Source organism: Trachemys scripta, chromosome 3 (assembly GCF_013100865.1).
Source record: "Trachemys scripta elegans isolate TJP31775 chromosome 3, CAS_Tse_1.0, whole genome shotgun sequence".
Lineage (NCBI taxonomy): Eukaryota > Metazoa > Chordata > Testudines > Emydidae > Trachemys > Trachemys scripta.
In genome coordinates this window covers 158,590,776-158,608,315 of record NC_048300.1, presented here as the reverse complement: position 1 = coordinate 158,608,315, position 17,540 = coordinate 158,590,776, and the positions used below count along the sequence as shown (strand labels likewise).

Genomic DNA, 17,540 nt, shown 5'->3' with positions numbered 1-17,540 from the left:
CGAAGCTCCCATTAGCCACGGTTCCCGGTCCCTGGCCAATGGGAGCTGCGGGAGGTGGTGCCTGCAGGTGAGGGCACCGTAGGGAGCCCTCTGCCCTCCCCTCCCCCAGGGGCCGCAGAGACATGATGCCGGCCAGTTCCGGGAGCGGAGTGGGGCCAGGGCAGGCAGGGAGCCTGCCTTAGCCCCGCTGCGCCATGGGGCTGGCAATCCCGTGGGCCGGATTGAAAGCCCTGATGGGCCGGATCCAGCCCGCAGGCCATAGTTTTCCCTCCCCTGGTCTATATCCAGGGTTAGGTTGGTATAGCTGAGAGTTGAACCTGTACCAATGTAAGTTTCTAGTACAGACCAGCCATTAGAATCTCTCTGGGCTGCCTTAGACCAACTGAATTAGACTCACTTGATCTTACCAACAAGAAACTCGCACCCACTCTTTGCCATCACCCCTGAGCGATGCAGTTATACTGTCCTAACCTCTGGTGTAGACAATGCTATGCCAATAGGAGAGTTTCTCCCGCTGACATAGCGACTACCTCTCACGGAGGTGGATTACTCCAATAGGGGAAGCTCTTCCAGTGGTGTAGTAGCATCTTCACTAAGACCTGGTCTACATTACAGAGTTAGGTTGATAAAAGGCAGCTGAGGTTGACCTTAGTGTCTACACTATAATTTGGCTCCTACCAATGTAGCTGCCTTGCTATGCCAATTTAGGCCTTGTCTACACTACAGTTAGGTCGACGTAAGGCAGCTTACATCAACCAAACACTAAATTGTAGCTCCGACTGATGTAATTCACCGACTATACTGTCAATAGCACTTAGGTCGATGAAGTTAGGTCAATGCAGTGTCAGTATAGACCCTGCGTTGCTTACATTGACTATTACTGGTTTTCAGAAGCTGTCCCACAATGCCTCACACTGACAGTTAAATCGATGGAAGTGCTCCTGGTGAGGATGCACACCACTGACACAAGGAGCGTAGTGTGGACACGCAAAAGTGATTTAATTACTGCAGCACCTGTATGCAGACATAACTAAAATAAAAATTCTTTACACAATATTTTAAAATTCTGCAAATTTTATTTGTCAAAATAATACTACATAATCATGCCAGTTTCAATTATTTTGGTAATTTATTACAAAATGCCTCTCAGCAAGTATGTCTGTAACAATACAGACACACACAAATTTTCCCCTAGGAGTAGACAGTTAAAGAAACCCCTATGACAACCCAGTTCCTGTTTCTCTGCCCTCCCCCAGCTGGGGGGCCAGACACCCAGAACCCCTCCCCCCAAGTCCAGCTGTGGGGCCCTCCTAACTGAGATACCTGCACTCCCTCCCCTCCAGAGCCCAGCCGTGCCCCCACAGCCCAGACACCAGCCCCCTCCCTCCCAGAACCCAGCTGTGCCCCCCCCAGCCCATACTCCTGTCACCCTACTGTGCAGGGATCCAGAAGGAGAAACAGCCTGCTTGTGTGGAGTTTCCTGCATGCCGCTGTCTCCTTCCCTCAGGGCGTGCTGGGAACTGCAACTGTGAGGAACCCTCTAGCTCCCTCTCCCCAGCCCACCTCTCAGAGTCTTCTATGTATAAGCTGGGCTCTGCCGGCTCAGCACTGCAGACCATTTCTGTGGGGGAAAGGAAATTATGCTAAAAAAACATTAATTTCTGCAAAATTCTGCATTGTGAAGTGGTGCAGAATTCCCCCAGGAGTAAAAAGACTGTTGTTCTGCATTCCTCACTATGAAGATTAGTCATGCAAATGGATTCCTCCCATCACTTGAGTTTGCACCTCAGAGCATGTAGCAAGAGGGAGATAAAAATCCCAAATAAAAGGAACTAGGGCTCTCTATGCTGCTTGGACTCTGGGGAAAAGGGTTTTCTAGACATAAGTAAGAGATCTCCAGCTGCTTATCCTGGGTTAGCCCTAAAGGACATATAAAGCTTCCTTATTATAAAAGCTTCTATTACCATTTGAAAATTAAGATTATAACTTACTTGTATAGATGTTTACATGCTTTAACCTTCTAAATAACTCTTGTTTCCCTTTCCTATTTAATAAATCTTTATATAATTTCCTATAGAATTGGCTACAACTGTTGTCTTTGGAGTGAGGTTTAAGGTGCAATTTACCTAGGGTAATAGACTCGTCCTTTGGGACAAGGAGTAAACTGAGTATTACTGCAATCTTGGTGTAAGGGACAGACCAGGGAGCCAGGAGAGGACCCTGTCCCACACAGGGGTGAAGACACCATAAGGGAACTCTTCTCTTTTTGTTTAAACTGGCCAGCACTCACAGCAGAACTCATTGCAGGACTTATCTGCAAGGAAGGGTGCTGGGGGTTGTGTGCAGTGCTGAATGCAGAAAGGTGAGGAGCACGTTATATTGTTGATGTTTTAGTATTTTTGATAGTCTTAATCCTTTCCTTCCCTAGAGCCTCTGTGTCCTGTCCTCAGTTGAGTCCCCTGTGTAATATTGTTCTGTGTATGGCTTTTCATTGGTTGGTGCTGATATTAATCTGTTGTGTTGTTCATGTACTGGGTTATGTTCCTGGTGAGTAGGATAGTAGTATTGGTCATTTTCCCAAGGGAGGGCACCCCTTGTGTCCCAGGCATCACTTTGGGTGATGAGGAGTCACTTTGGGTGTGGGCATCAGGTGCTGAAATAAAGAACCAAGGACTCAACCCACGTGAGGAGGGGAGAGAAGCCACGGGTTTCTGATTAGCAAGTACCAGGGGAGAAGGCTTGTGGCATGCCTTGGGAGACAGGCTACATTTAAATTACAAAGCAACATGAATTCATGCTGCAACAAGTGGGAGGCTGAAACAGATGGCAGCCTGCTGAATGGGTTGTTCACCTGTGCATCGTCCATTGTTCCATTTTAAGGTGTACAGATTATCACATTCTTTTCTCTAAAAATCACTGTGTTGGCTATTTTATTTTTAATATAGTGCCCTAAACACACAGGAAGTCGCAGCTATTATTACTCTCCCTTCATTTAATATTAATGGCTGTAGGGATTTACAGCCTGCCTCTTTTGCCAGCCTTTCTCCTCTGCATTCCCTCTTCCTCACAATTCATTTATCTTCTTCCCTCTCCATTTTCTCCCTCTTCCACAGTATATTTTACTTGAGGACAGCCCGGCTGCTTCTCAGAAACTGCTCAGTACTGCTGCCAAAGAAGCCGTGGGATCTGTTTGACACATCTCTTGAAGATAAGTGCTACCAGTGGTGCTTCCTTGCAGCTTGGCCATGGTATTAAATGGCAACTGCAAAGCAGCCAGGCTGTTGAGAGGTACATTGAGTAGGAGAAAGAAAAAGGGCAGGAGAAGAGGGTGAAATTAGAGCAATGGAAAGAAGGAGAGGGGCAGATTTCCATGGCCGCCTCCACTGTGGTCCCAATTCAGCAGTCCATCCTTATTCAGCAGCATGAGCTTAAATGCTTTGCTGAATAGGGATGGAGCTAAACACATGTTCAGATGCTTTGCTGAATTGGTGTCCATGAGTTCATATGACATTTAAGCAGCAGTTTGTGGACTTCTAACAACTTGAAACTTGCTTTCTGTTGTGAAAAATCAAATCTGTTGCCTCATTCAATATGCTGTCAAGTTAGTACAGAACTAAATCTTTCAGTTCTTTGTCATATAGATTTAAAAATGAAGAGGCTGATCTGTAGTGTAGGAAGAGATGTTGCTTATTTGTGTGATAAATATATGTCTGTCATAAAATTTATACTAGCAGGGGGAAAATGTACTTGAAAAAACAATAAACCCTGGACCCTGAAGTGGGGCTAGATTGTCTTATTTCCCAGTGAATGATGGCAATTTCTTTGAGATATCAGAAGCTATAAAACATAAATTGATGTGGATTCATATTTATATGGTGTAATGTCATATTGTGTGCGTAACATCATAAATTGAAAGCTACAAAGCATTTTACTAGGAATGATAGATTTATTTCAATATTGGTGGAAATTTAAATTAATGGTTATGGGTTAGGTTTGCATAAATCAGTGTCTTTTCTTTCACCTAAATGAGGTACCAGACATTAGCCTCACTGGGGGAAAAGGTTGACAGATATAAATTGGAATTTAAGCTTCTTAATGCAGATTCGATATATTCTCTGTAGGCTTATAAATTTGAAAATATCACTTGTTACAGAAATTTTGTACTGATAAATAAGAAACTGAGAGTTAAATGCATCAGGCATTTACAGTTCACATGAATGTACAAGAAGAATAGGGTTTAAATCACATTAGTCTTGATAGAAATGGTGTAATAAAATAGATAAATAAACATGCAAATGCAGCAGGTTAAGCTATTATGCTGATATGATTTGGGAATGTCCTAAAATGTAATAACTGGAGCTGTAACAAAAAAGTGTGTGCCCTCCCCCCAGACTATTGAAATGAAAATTAACAATTTCCCATGGAAAATTTCAATGGGACAATACATATTAAATAGATTTCCTCGTGAATCCCTGGGGATTGGGTAATTCTACAATTCCAGTTATGCAAAAAATCCAGTCTTTTGAAGCTACATCTTGAGGAGGTGCTACAGCCTGATAGAGCCATTATCTGATTAATACCATTTAGGAGCTGCGCCTGGAGTCAAACTGCGAGACTGGGTTGACGCGTCTGACCAGCATGCTGAGACAACAGATGTAACTGACTGGAAGTTTCATTGGTGGATGAAATGCAAGTTTAATGAAGTAAGGATTCTAAGCTTATCTTGGCCAAGTAGGTGCAATTAAAATGACCCCTGCCTTGTCCAAAAAATAAGAAAGGCACCCCTTAGTGCTAGACTGAACTCATTTTATAACCCCTACATGTAGAAGAGTAGTGACTTCCTATCTCAGCAAATGATTGTGAGAGGAATCCCTAACAAGGGATGAGGAAAGGGGTTGGGAGGGAGAACTGGAGGCAAAATGGATGAATAACTGGATGTTATTACTTCCAAAGCCCATTTGTTGGGTGTTATTCTCTCCCATGCAGGCTGGGAATGGGAAAGACTGTATCTAGAGTGGTGGAGGAGGGGAGGATAGTACAGAAGGTGGTTCAGGCTCTCAACCTGACATTTAGCTGACATGGATGGCTGGGATGAAGTAGCTGTCGCAGTTGGTTGGCTTCTTGGTCTCCTGGCTGGTGGTTCATGTGGCCTGTGGAAATTCGAGAAATGAATTGAGAAGATCAATGGGCTATTTGAGACTTACTACATTTTCTTTTATTTGAAGGTGAATAAGTTTTAGTGGCTCTAAGGGTAAATCATCAGTCGATTTGGAGAATAACTTGTGGCCATCCAAAGTGGGATCCTCAGCAGTATTCTGTGATTCCCTAGGGAAACTGGACGCCTAGGGCCAAGATGATCGTCACATTATGATCATGGTGGAAATGGACCAGGCTGCCATATCAGCTGCATGTAAGGAGAACTGTAATAATGCTCTCATTAAGAGTTGCCCTTCATTGTTGATGTCCTTAAATTGTTTGAAGTGCTCCTCCAGCAAATGCACAATAAAGGTGTTGAATTTATTGTAATTCTGATAGCCATATTTTGATGTGAGCACTCGGTGGTTTGAAATGCAATGTTACAGAGGAGTAACTCTTGCAACTGAAGAGATGAAGTCACTTCTGCTCCTTGTTGTAATGAGAAGACTTTGTTTTGTGCTGATTATCACACTTGTTTACTGTTTCCACAACCAGGGAATTCAGTAAAAACTCTGAGTACTTGGCTAGAACATAATATTTTTGTTGGCACATTTACAGGTAGTGGAAGGTGTAGCTGGAATCTGCCAGATGGTCTTAGCAAGTTCTAATAAAGCCAGATTCACAAGAAGGGCTGCAGGTGCAGAAGCTGAAGCATCTAAAATATCCAGGAGCTTATGATGAGAGTCTTGGACCTTCACTATAGTGATTTGAAACATATATCCACTATGCACTTCATCAGCTCCTGAAATTATCTAAAGTTATTTGCCATGAAAGGTGGTAGAGGCATTAGAGACTCATCCAGAGATGAGGAGATATTCATGTGAGATGTTACCTCCTTGTCAGCCCTTGCCTTCTGCTCCTCAAAAATTTCCTCTGCTGGCTCTGGTTGGTGGGGTGTGAGTAAGAGTTCAGGGGAATGGGTCTGCCTATTTGCCCTGCAAGAGTGACTCAGAACACTTAGGAATTGTTGGCAGTACATGGCCCAGGGGTTGCAATAAGGACCCTGGGAGAGCCTATAAGGTGAAAGAGGAGCTATCCACCATTGGTAACACCAGGGAGACAGAGGACGAGGTCATTAGAATAGGTAAAAGAATGGTGTCTTGAAGACTATACCATTGAACTGAAATCTGAGAATCAGAAAACTCATCAACATTTTTGGTGGGGGAGAGGATGATAACTGTTTGCTCTGGATTGTCAACACTGGGGTAAAAGAGGTTTTAGAGAAAAGTGGAGAGTCTGGGACCTAGAAGATCTCAGTTACTTTTGGGGGAATTCTGCGCCACTGCGCAATGCAGAATTTTGCAGAAATTAGTGGGTTTTGCGCATAATTTTCTTTCCCCCACAGAAATGGGCTGCAGTGCTGCTGGCTGCTACTAGGCCACTGGACCCGGCAGAGCCCAGATTGCACATAGAAGACACTGCTCAGGGGACATGGAGAGTGTAGAGAGTTTCAGGCAGTTGCAGTTCCCCGCACACCCTGAGGTAAGGAGATGGCAGTGCACCAGGAAACTCCATGCAAGCCTGGGGTCCCAGAAGCAGATTGTTTCTCCTTCTGGATCCCTGGGCAGTAAGGGGGCAGGTGTCTGGGCTGGGGGAGCCACACCTGGGTTTGGGGAGGGAAGGTGTGGGTGTCTGGGCTGGGGGAGGCCATGGCTGGGATCTGGAGGGAAACAGGGTGCTAGGGGGGCCCTCATAGCTGGAGTTGGGGGGAGAGGTTATGGGTGTCTGGCCCCCTAGCACGCTTTGTGAGGTGAGGGGGCAGAGAGTTTCTTTAACTCTCTACTCCTGAGGGAATTTTCATGTGTGTCTGTATTGTTAGAGACATACATGCTGACAGGTATTTTGAAATAAATTACCAAAATAATTGAAACTGGTGTGATTGTGGCTATGATTGTGTAGTTTTATTTTGACAAATAAAATTTGCAGCATTTGATTGTATTTTAAAATATTGTGTGCAGAATTTTTAATTTTCCCCCAGCATACTCCAGATACTGAAATCATCCAGAAAAAACCCTCAAAAGGCAGAAACAACAAATCCCAACTAAACTAACTACAAGTAAACTGTCTAAACTAACTATGACTTGGCAAAAGGGAAGTAGGCATGCTTGACTTTCCATCTCAGGCTGAAGGCGGTTGAGGGTGGTTCACCTGTGCAATCCTATATATCCTTGGTATGGGGCACGAGGATATGTAGGACGCATGCACAGGTTGAACGGGCACTACTAGCAAAATCTCACATCAAAGGTGCAGGAATGCATGTGCCATTGAAGTAGAGCACCCATTAGGACACTGTGCAAAGAATAATTCCACATCTACTTTAGCCACTTACCCAGCAGGACTTGAAGGGCTTTCCAAGTCATCAGCCACTGATTTCAATAGCTCCCCCGTTCCATCTCTCTTCCACTGCTACTGCTCTTTTCTCTCCAAAATTGAAGTTTAATTTAGTGATGTTTAAAGCTGGAACAGGACAGGGGAGACGTGGTGGGGATACGGAGAGCAGACTGCAAGGGAAACTTGGGAGGAAAGAAAACTGGGGTCACAGAGAGGGGCATGAGAAGGGGAAGCAGAGGGGAGGGGCAGTAGCATAGGGAAGGGGCCATGGAGCTAGGGAGGGCAGTTTTGGAGTAACAAGGACAGGTGTAAGTGTACGTCTAAGGATTCCTAAATGTGAGACACACGTTGCATGAGCACACTTGTATACACAGGCAGTGAGGCAAGTATGCTCTTGCTTACAGGTTGGATCACATATACTCTCACATTTGGATGCAAACTGCCCGTTCCTCCTTCTCCCCCCAAGGATTTGCTGTGTATTGCAAATGCTGTGCCAGAATGATGCATTCGTAAGCATGTGCTGTGCCGGCTCCCGTGTCACTGCAGCCTCTGATGCCGAGTCCTCATTCCCTCTCCCAGAGCTGCTGTGCGTGCATCTTTGCTGGGAAGTGCTGCAAAGGTAGTAGGAGAAGTTGCAGAGTAAAAGCCTTGGTCATCATTGGCTCTGTAACTTTTCATTCTTTTTCTCCTTCTCTCCCCACTCTGGGTTTTTCATTGCACATCACAAGTGTAAATGGATGGGCTTCACAGAAACTCGAAGTACTGAGAGGTTTTGATCCAGACCCAGGCTACAACCAGTGATGTCCGAGACCAAACTGGACGATCTCCCTTCTTGCAGGAACTGGTCTTCTGTTCCAGAACTGAATGATACTCAGGAGCCTTTTTCAATCCCCTCTGCTGACTATAATGATGAGGAATTTCTGCGATACCTTTGGAGGGAATATTTACATCCCAAAGAATATGAATGGGTCCTGATTGCAGGGTATATTGTTGTGTTCATTGTGGCTCTCATTGGAAACATCCTGGGTGAGTATTGCTCTGCATTTGTCCTCAGAAGAGTTGTAATATAACCTGTTTGGATTGATTTTCAAACTGCTTAAACTGTGAAGTGCTTAAACTGTCAGCAATGTAGTGGTGGCATTTGGGAACATTGTTTCTTGCATCTGAGAGTGAACATTAGATTTAGACAAACAGATGAGATGAATGTGTTTGTACCTGACAGTTTATTTTGAAATGAAAATTGTTAACTCTTCATGCCATTTGTCATGCTTGTGGTATTTAACAGGCTGGTAGCATCATGTGCTATAATCATTTGAGACGGCTAAAAGCAGCTTTTATGAGTGTTTTAATTTAGAGAGCAACACTAAGACATCCAGGTTTTTTTAGCTGTTTACTAACAATTAGTTGCAGTTGTAATTAGAATCCCAAAGTAAAGAGCTCATCCAAGCTAGGAAGGTTGTGTCAATGAAATGCTAATTCTCTAATCTCTGTCCAGCTGGCAGGGGTGCTGAAATTCTCAAGCCCTATTCAGATCTTTACAGACAGATGTTTTCCCTCATACAGTGCTGACAGCTGCTCTTTCACAGCACTTCTCTGCCTGGTCATCATGCTGCTTTTTTCATTCAGATATTCTCAACCGAGTTGGCAGAGTTTAACTTTGACATTTAAAGGCATAGGTGGTGTGACAATGCGGTTCTGGCGGAACCCAACTGAGAGTGCCAACTCAGNACAGGACCTTGGTTGCAACAATGATCTATATGGTCCCAGTTTATGTCAATAACGTCACAGGTGGTCATTACTCACCTGACAGGAGTTACTCTTGGCACTGATAAATGTGGAAAACAAATTAGATTGATAACTTGTTCTCATATCTACAGTTTGAATTGATTTCTATGCATAGAATGAATGCTAGGATCCAACGGTGTAACTATGGAGAGTGGGGCACTCCCAACTTTCAGCCAGGGAGGGAGAGGAGACAGAAATATTTGTGTCTGTCTCTCCACACATCTCCACCCACATTTCATTCATCTGTGAAGGAGGAAAGGAGGTAGCACAGTAGAAAGCAAAGAACAGTGGCTGCTGCTTCATGCAGAATTGCTCAGCAGACACCTATCAGGGAAAAGGTGAAGACGGCGCTGTTCGGGGGGCGGGGAGTGGGACTTGGAGGCAGGAACCATGGGTAATTTCTGGGAGGTGAATTGGAGAGCAGGGGAAGGCAGACAAAAGAGGGGGAAGATATAAGGCTCTAGAAGGGAAGGAAGGGAAGGCAGAGCAAAGGGGGAGGTTGGAGGTACTTTACTAGACAGAGTGACTGAGGGAGGCAAGGAGGATGTGAAGAAAGGGATGGAGAAAAGCAACATCACAAGTGAAAGTTTTAGTAAACCTTAGGGCACAGAGTAATGGGGACCTTAAAATAGTAAAGACAGGGGAAGCTGGGGAGGGAGGAAAAACTGTGAAGATTTGGGATTGGAATACCTGGGGGAGATAATGGCCTTTGGGAGGAGGAGGTGACTGAAGGGATGTGGAAAGAGGGGGGGTATGGGAATAAGAAGAAGTTTTGAGGTAGGGAGGGGAGAAGAGGGGTTTGAGGAGAGAAGTGGATATTAGAGATAATGAGGAGTTTGGGAAAAGAGACTGGAAAGGTGAAGAGAGGAAAGAGGAGAAGGTTGACTGAAGGGCATGGGGGTCAGGAAGAGATGTTTGGTGAGAGGTTTAAGATAATGTGGGGTTGGGAAAGAGGAGAGATTGGAGATTTGGAAGTAGAGGGAATATTCGGGGAGAGGGAGGGAGGTTTTGCAGAGCAATTGGGAGGAGGACCATGTAAGGTGTTTGAGACGGATGGGTATTGGGGAGCAGTGGAGTAGGGCAGGGGGCTTTGTAGAAAGGTGGTAAAGTGAGATTCAGAGACTTGGGTTTGCCAAGAGGAGAGTGAAGAGAGCCTGGGGAATGAGGAGGTTGGGGGGAAGAGGTAGCACAGGCTGATAAATTTGAGGTGGAGGGAGGTAGGGGAAGTGCAGAGACATGGTGTGGAGGGAGCAGAAAGTAAGACAGGCAGGAGTCGGGAGGTAGAGAGAACAGCGAAAGTGGTTGGAAAGTAAAGGCAGAGAGGAAATTTGGGGGGATAGGAAGGATGAAGGAAGAGGAGCTTGTGCACAGCTAGCAGATTTGAAGATAGAGGAGAGAGAAGAATGATGGGGAAGAAGGAAGATGGTTTTGGAATAAGGAGAAGCAGCTGGGGAGCATGAGGAGGCTTAGGGGGAGCTGGTAGTGACTGAAGAGAAAGAATGTGAAGGGATTTATGAGGAGCCAACATCCTTGGAAACTAAAAGTACCAGCCAAAGGGTAGCTCTCAGGTGAAATTATTGAATAATATCAAGGAAAATATATATATAACTCTTTAGAATCTAATGTAAGCATAGGTTTATAAAGAAACAAGCCAGCAGTTATGTCCAGGGCTTAATTACTAGGATAAGCAAATCATGCCACACAATTGGAGGAGAATTAAGGATGCATTCAGGGACCGATGCTCTAAGTACTTGAAATCACAGGACACCGGATTCCTGGGGGGAATTAAAATACCCAGATGTCTGTTGGGTGTCAGTTACAACCAAACATACACCATCAGCAAGTATCCTGAGTTACACACAGGAAAGGATTATAATCCATGAGCTAAAAGATGCAGCCATAAGAAAAATCATCTTGGACTGACTTGCTATTGATCAGGAGGAACTGATTGAAAATGTGAGGCAAATAGAGGAACGATAAGGAGTGTTCACAAGCTACTTAAATTTAACAGAGTAACAAAGGGGTTAATAAAAGCTAGCACTACAAAGGGATTAGATTTCAAAAAAAGCAGTTTCAAAAAAGAACAGAGTGAAATGGGAGGAATTAGTCAAATCATGACTGTGGAAGAAGGCAGAACAATCTGAACATACTGCAATAAAGGCACAACTTCTCAGGTGGAGAGTGGGGGAAGAGAAGAAAGGAGGCTGCCAGAAACAAGAAGTTGCTAGGGTAATGAGAAAGGAAGGGGGAGGAAGCCACCTAAACAAAACTGCCTAATTAAGAGTTGTAGGAAAAAATTATGGACAGAAAAAATGGTGCTAGGCATAGGAGTTCAGGTTTTTGTATTGTTACTAATATATTAGAGGTAATGTAAAAGGGGAGAAAATTTCCATACTGAATCTCATTTTAATTTCTCCTCATGGTTTCAATTTTTCTAGGTCCCTTTGTGTAATTTCTCACTGGTAATTCAGATAACATGGTAAATTTTAAGTAACTTCCATTCCAAATATGGGAAATTCCATCATGGATAATTGACTTTTTCATTCTGTAGTCCACTTTATAAAATAAATCCTTTTATGGATCCAGTGCATTTCCCAATAGCCACATCCCTCACATGTGGTATCCACTAAAAAAGCCCACTAAGATGTTCCTGCATTAAGCATTAAAATGATGTCCTATATTCACCCTGTATTGTAGCTGCTAGTGGTTAGCAAACTTCTGCATAAGTAGCTTGTCCTTCTGGCATTTAAAATTGTTTTTCCTCACCTTAGCATGAGTGTCTCTTGGCCCATTTCATAAGGACATAAGATGTAATTGACAGAAATGATGTTTTGTAGTGGGAATTAGAGAATTGCAGCAACAACTGAAGAGACACTGGATCTCTTCTGAGGGCACTCAAAAGGGGTGCTTGAAAGCTGTGTGAGACCCAGATTAATAACCAGGAAGTGTTAGAAAGTTTGAATAATAATGTACACACTTAAGGGTGCCTGGATCTGAAGGTCTGAGTATCTGAAGTAGGAATGCCCAGGGAAGCCTGAGATTTGGTGAATCTCATACTAACTAAATTTTCCATCTTAAGTAAAGCTAGTTTGTAAAGCTATTTTCCCTGTAATTTAAGAGTTATTTTAATGCTTTAATTATATTACATTTTTCTCTCTAAAGAAGAACTTGTACTGTATATTAGGGATTGTAGAGAAAAAAATTGTATCCACAAAAGTTAGGCTGTCACATGTGATCTGCAGCGACATATATTTGGCCCAGTCTTTAGCTGATATATATTGGCATAGTTCTCTTGTCTTCGATGGAGCTACCACCAGATTACACCATTTGAAAGTATGCCAATAGTTCATTCATGTTCTTATTAAAAATTGTTTTTTTCTTTTCTGTTTCTTTATGATCTTCTTAACCTGAATAGAAACCCAATAAAATTTCAGTTGAACTTTTGTTCATGGTGTTAGCTATGGAGCTAGGAGTGGCAGAGAATTAGATACTTGGGAGACTCCTAAGATCTGATTCCCCTCTCATCTAAACTACTTTTACATTGATTTAACTCTTTGGGCTTCAGGACAGTTACCTTGGTGCACATGAGATCAGAATCTGGCCCGTAATCTTGGGATGATTTGACGTATTTTGAGATGTGGTGCTGGCAAAGACTCCTGTGTATCTCCTGAATGGGAAAAAAGACAAGTACCTATGTTAGAAATATTGTTGGAGAGAAGCGGACTCTGATGTTGGAAATTAGCAGACATAAACTTAAGTACTTTGGTTATGCTAGGTGCAGAGATGGAAATGCCCTTGAGAAAATTATTATAGAAGGAATGATGGAGGGTCATCGTAGAAAGGGATGACCAGCGATGAAATGGGTGGATGGTGTGCAGCAGACCCCTGGAAGATCAGTTGCTGTGTGCTCAAAGTTAGTGATGGATCGTGAAGCCTTTAGAATATTCTGCTATCATGTCACTGATATTCAGACATGAATAAATGGATTTATTTACTAGAGCCAGAGTGAGAACATGAATATGAAGGGTATCATACTATGAAGCATATTTCAGATAGCTCTAGCATTGTTATTTATATTGCAGTTGTGCTCAGAGGAACCAACCAAGATCAGGGACCCACAGTGCTAGGTGCTGTGCAAACATACATGAAAGTTCAGACCTGGTCCTAAAGATATTTTGGTCTAAAAAAGACAAATAACATGGCAATGGAGGGGGAAGGGCAATACAATCAAACATATACAATTTGTTTATGTGTTTGCATTTTATAATTATTTTTATTATCATGAAGAGTTAGTTGCAGATGTCCCCTTTGCCCCTCAATCTAGCCATCATTAACTGCCAGGTTTTTTTGTAGTGCTGCAATGTGAAGGAGGAGAAGGTGGATTTATAATGCTATAGGACTGTTTTTAACTCCTACACTAAATTTCCATGGGCACTGATCACTGCTACAGCTAGACTGTTCCCTGCCATTAAGTTAAAAAGTTCATCTCCTGTATGATATGTTTAAATTGAGCAGACCATCTGCAAAGGACATTCTGATCATGCTGTGGTGTTGTATTTCTGTAGCCCCTCCCCCCCCCACAGTGTGGCATGAGTCTCCTCACTGGTGCTTGCTACTTGGAGTCGCTTCTCCCTTCTCGTGGGTGTCTCAGGCAGGGCCGGCTCCAGGCACCAGCTTCTCAAGCAAGTGCTTGGGGCGGCCGTTCCGGACAGGGGCGGCAGTTCCAGGTATTCGGCGGCAATTCGGCAGAGGGTCCGTCACTCCGCCTGGGAGTGAAGGACCTCCCGCCAAATTGCCACCGCAGATCGCGATCGCGGCTTTTTTTAGATCGCAATCGTGGCTTTTTTTTTTTTTTTTTTGGTTTTGGCTGCTTGGGGCGGCCAAAACCCTGGAGCTGGCCCTGGTCTCAGGAATCAGAGCCTGCAGCAGATCCAGTCTCTGGGCAAACTGTCAAGTGCAGCTAGCCTGTAGCAGGCTGCCTAATTGGCTACACAACCTGATTGGTTGGAAGAGTCAGAAGACCAGTTCTTAAGCCAGCAGCAGTGGCAGCCCAGCAGCTGCTCAAAGCAGTCTCCCGCTTTGTTCCAGCCTTGGCCCCAGCCCTGCACCTGCCTTGCCTCACTCCCAGTGACCCAGTTCTTACCCTCAGCTCTGATTCCTCACTTCTGACTTCGGCTCTGAACTCTTGCTCTGACCCTAGACTCCACCTCCTGGCTCCTGACTCCGCCTCTGACCCTGGGCTCCAATCTCTGGCTGCCTGATGCCTGCTTCAACCACTATGCATCGCCACCCACAACCCGGTCACTGGCTCTTTTTTGTGACACTTGGTGGCTCCATGCAAGATGACTCTTCACTGTGCCCGAGACACAAGGGGTGCTACCCTTTGGGGAAATGAATAATGCTACCACTGCTGGCAAGGAGTATAAAACCAGTACACAAGAAACAATAAAGTACATTAACACAAATCCCATCAAAGAAATGACACACCCAAAACCAACAGTATAACAAAGGGAGATTTTATTGGGAGCAGGAAAATAGGATCCGAGGAAGGAAAGGGTTATGGTTAACTGAGTACTAAAACATCAACAAATTTCCCACCTCCCTTCAATCACAGCTCTTTCTCAGCTCCCTCCCTGCCCCCTTGCCAGGCAGGGAGGAAACTGGGGATGTCTGAAGATGAGTGCTGCAGCAACTGTGAATGCTGGCTGGCTTAAACAAAACCTCTTACATGGGTTTGCCCATAGGTGGGGCAGGGTCCTCTCCTGGCTTCCTGGTCTGGAGTCCTGTGTAGGTCTCAGCTGACTCTTGGTAGACCTTGCCTGGTCAGTGCTCTACCTCTCTGAACACTGCTGTCCACAGGGCTGGAACTGTCTGATGCACCAGATCCCACAGCAGTTCAAAGACTCTCTTTGTGGGAAGGGGAATTAATCAGAGGCTCCCTGAGATGTTCTGCTTCTCTCTCAGCTCTCAAATTCAAAACTCAAAACTGAAATGAAAATGATCCTCTGCCTCTGAGCCAGGCTGGCCCCGACCCCTTGGGGGTATGTCTGCACTGCATCTGGGAGTGGGCCTCCCAGCCTGGGTAGACTCCCAGACTTGTGCTCACAGGGCTCATGCTAGTGCACTGCAAATAGCTGTGTAGACATAGGGGTTTTGGCTGGAACTCAGGCTCTCAAGCTTTCTAGACCTGCAACAACAAAGCAACATCCACCCTGCTATTTTTAGTGCGCTAGCGTGAGCCCTGCTAACACAAATCCGGACCCGGGCTGGGAGGCTCGCTCCCAGATACACTGTGGACATACCCTGAGAGCCTGAAAAGCCCAGAAAAAAGAAGAACAGGAGTACTTGTGGCACCTTAGAGACTAACAAATTTATTAGAGCATAAGCTTTCGTGGACTACAGCCCACTTCTTCGGATGCATGAAAAGCCCAGGCTCATCATTGGGCCAGCATACTGCTTGTCCATATCAACCCATGCAGAAGCCTCCCTATTGGCCTCAGCAGTAGTTTCTAGTCCATTCTGTTGCCATCTGTTACACCAAGTGTGCTGGGAAATGATGTCAGAGGACTCTGATAGCCATTATTATCATAATTCATAGGCTAGGCCCCCTAGAGGCTCAGTCCAGAATTCCAGAGAGTGGCAAACTCCAGATGGGGTTACATTTGAAGGCCAACAAGTTTGTATTTCAAATAATTTAATAACAAATGTTTCCCATATTTTTCTTGTAAGGAGTAAGGCCTTACATTCTTCCTTCATTGACCAATACTATGATAATTATTTTCTATCTTCCGCTACTGTAGTTCAGATCAGAGACTTAATTAAATTCATGTTTCACCATCACTACCAATTTGATTATTTCTCAGGGATTGTAATAATTTATGCACACTCTCTAGGTCATCTGTGTCTTGATTAATTTCTTCAGTAGTTTAGTCTCCTTCTCCATTTTATTTTTACAGTTAGATCAACTGATAATAAATTAGTCTTAATAAATTATATATTTATAAATGAGCACAGATGCAACATGAATGCCAGAGACCCAATTAGGCTCTGAGGATCAATTCACTTTGAGGCATGTCTATCTGGATTTTCATTTACTCAACAGCAGCAGTATTGGGGAACAGTGGAGAAGTAGTTTATCTTTTTGACTCTTCTTACATTTTGCATGTGGCTTCTTTTTTCAGCTCTGTCTTTGCAGGGATTTGTGTGTCACCATTGTTTGTTATCATTGTGATATACCATCCTATGTAGATTTATCTAGCTTGGGCTGCAATCAAAAGGCAGAATTTGGCTCTGAATTTTTTAATTGACTGGTATGGCTTTTAATTGGTTTCTAATACCATATGTTTATCATGTGCTAATTATTGATGAAGATTCAACAGTCATATTGATGCAAACAATGAACAATGATTCTTTAGCCAAAAAGTTTGCATTATAATTACTTAGCAGTATCTGAATCTGGTTATCTCATCTGTTGCTCATTGTTAAGTTGGCAGATAGAGCAAAAATTATATATAATCTTCTCAAAGAGGATTAAGTAAATTAAACCAAAAAGAAAAGTATCATTTACTCTGATCCTGAGCAATAAGAGACTAGTAGTGTTGTGTGTGATACATGGTTCTTATTCACTTTCACATGCTCTGTAGAAAAGGTGGCGATAGCCTTCTTAAAGGGAGAGCTGATCATGGTGGAATCCTATGTATTGTATTGCAGGATGTTTTTCTCTGAAAGCTGTTTAAAAAATAGTGTTGCCCCTTTCTGCATTAAGAATGCAGCTTATGTTGGTGCCAGTGTGGGGTTGTTGCTCCTTGTTATTTTACAGGGCATGCAAGGGATGCATGATGGGATTCCCACTGTCCAGCCATCTTCTACCCTTGAACCATGAGTGTCTGCTCCTGCTGATGTGGTTTGCTGCTTTATGCTTCCTCTGTGTTTAGCATAACAGGAACCTCACACACCAGAAATGATTGCTGTTTACAGGCAATAAGCTTTTGGCTGGATCTCCAGGTGCAGATGCTTTAACAGTAATTAAATAATCATTGCCTCAGCTTTATATGACACATCCATATACAAGATGCATCTTTACCGATTACAGACTTGCATGGTTTTAAAATTGATTTTGCTGAAACCTCAAGATGGGCAGAAACACTCAGCTCTAGGGGAGCTCCAAAATCCCCCAGTGCTTTAGGGTGCCATCTTAAAGGAATCATCTATTAGGAAGTTGTAGTGTG

The 17,540-nt window shown here is 43.8% G+C and overlaps 1 protein-coding gene across 1 annotated transcript in view; it reads left to right on the top strand.

Moving 5' to 3' along the window:
- Positions 1–8,147: 8,147 nt before the first annotated feature.
- Positions 8,148–17,540, top strand: part of HCRTR2 (hypocretin receptor 2) — a 61,193-nt gene continuing 51,800 nt past the window's right edge. The window contains exon 1 of the mRNA XM_034767019.1: positions 8,148–8,553. Within this exon, the coding sequence (XP_034622910.1) occupies positions 8,328–8,553 (226 nt within the window). The 5' untranslated portion in view covers positions 8,148–8,327. The remainder of the gene's footprint in view (positions 8,554–17,540) is intronic.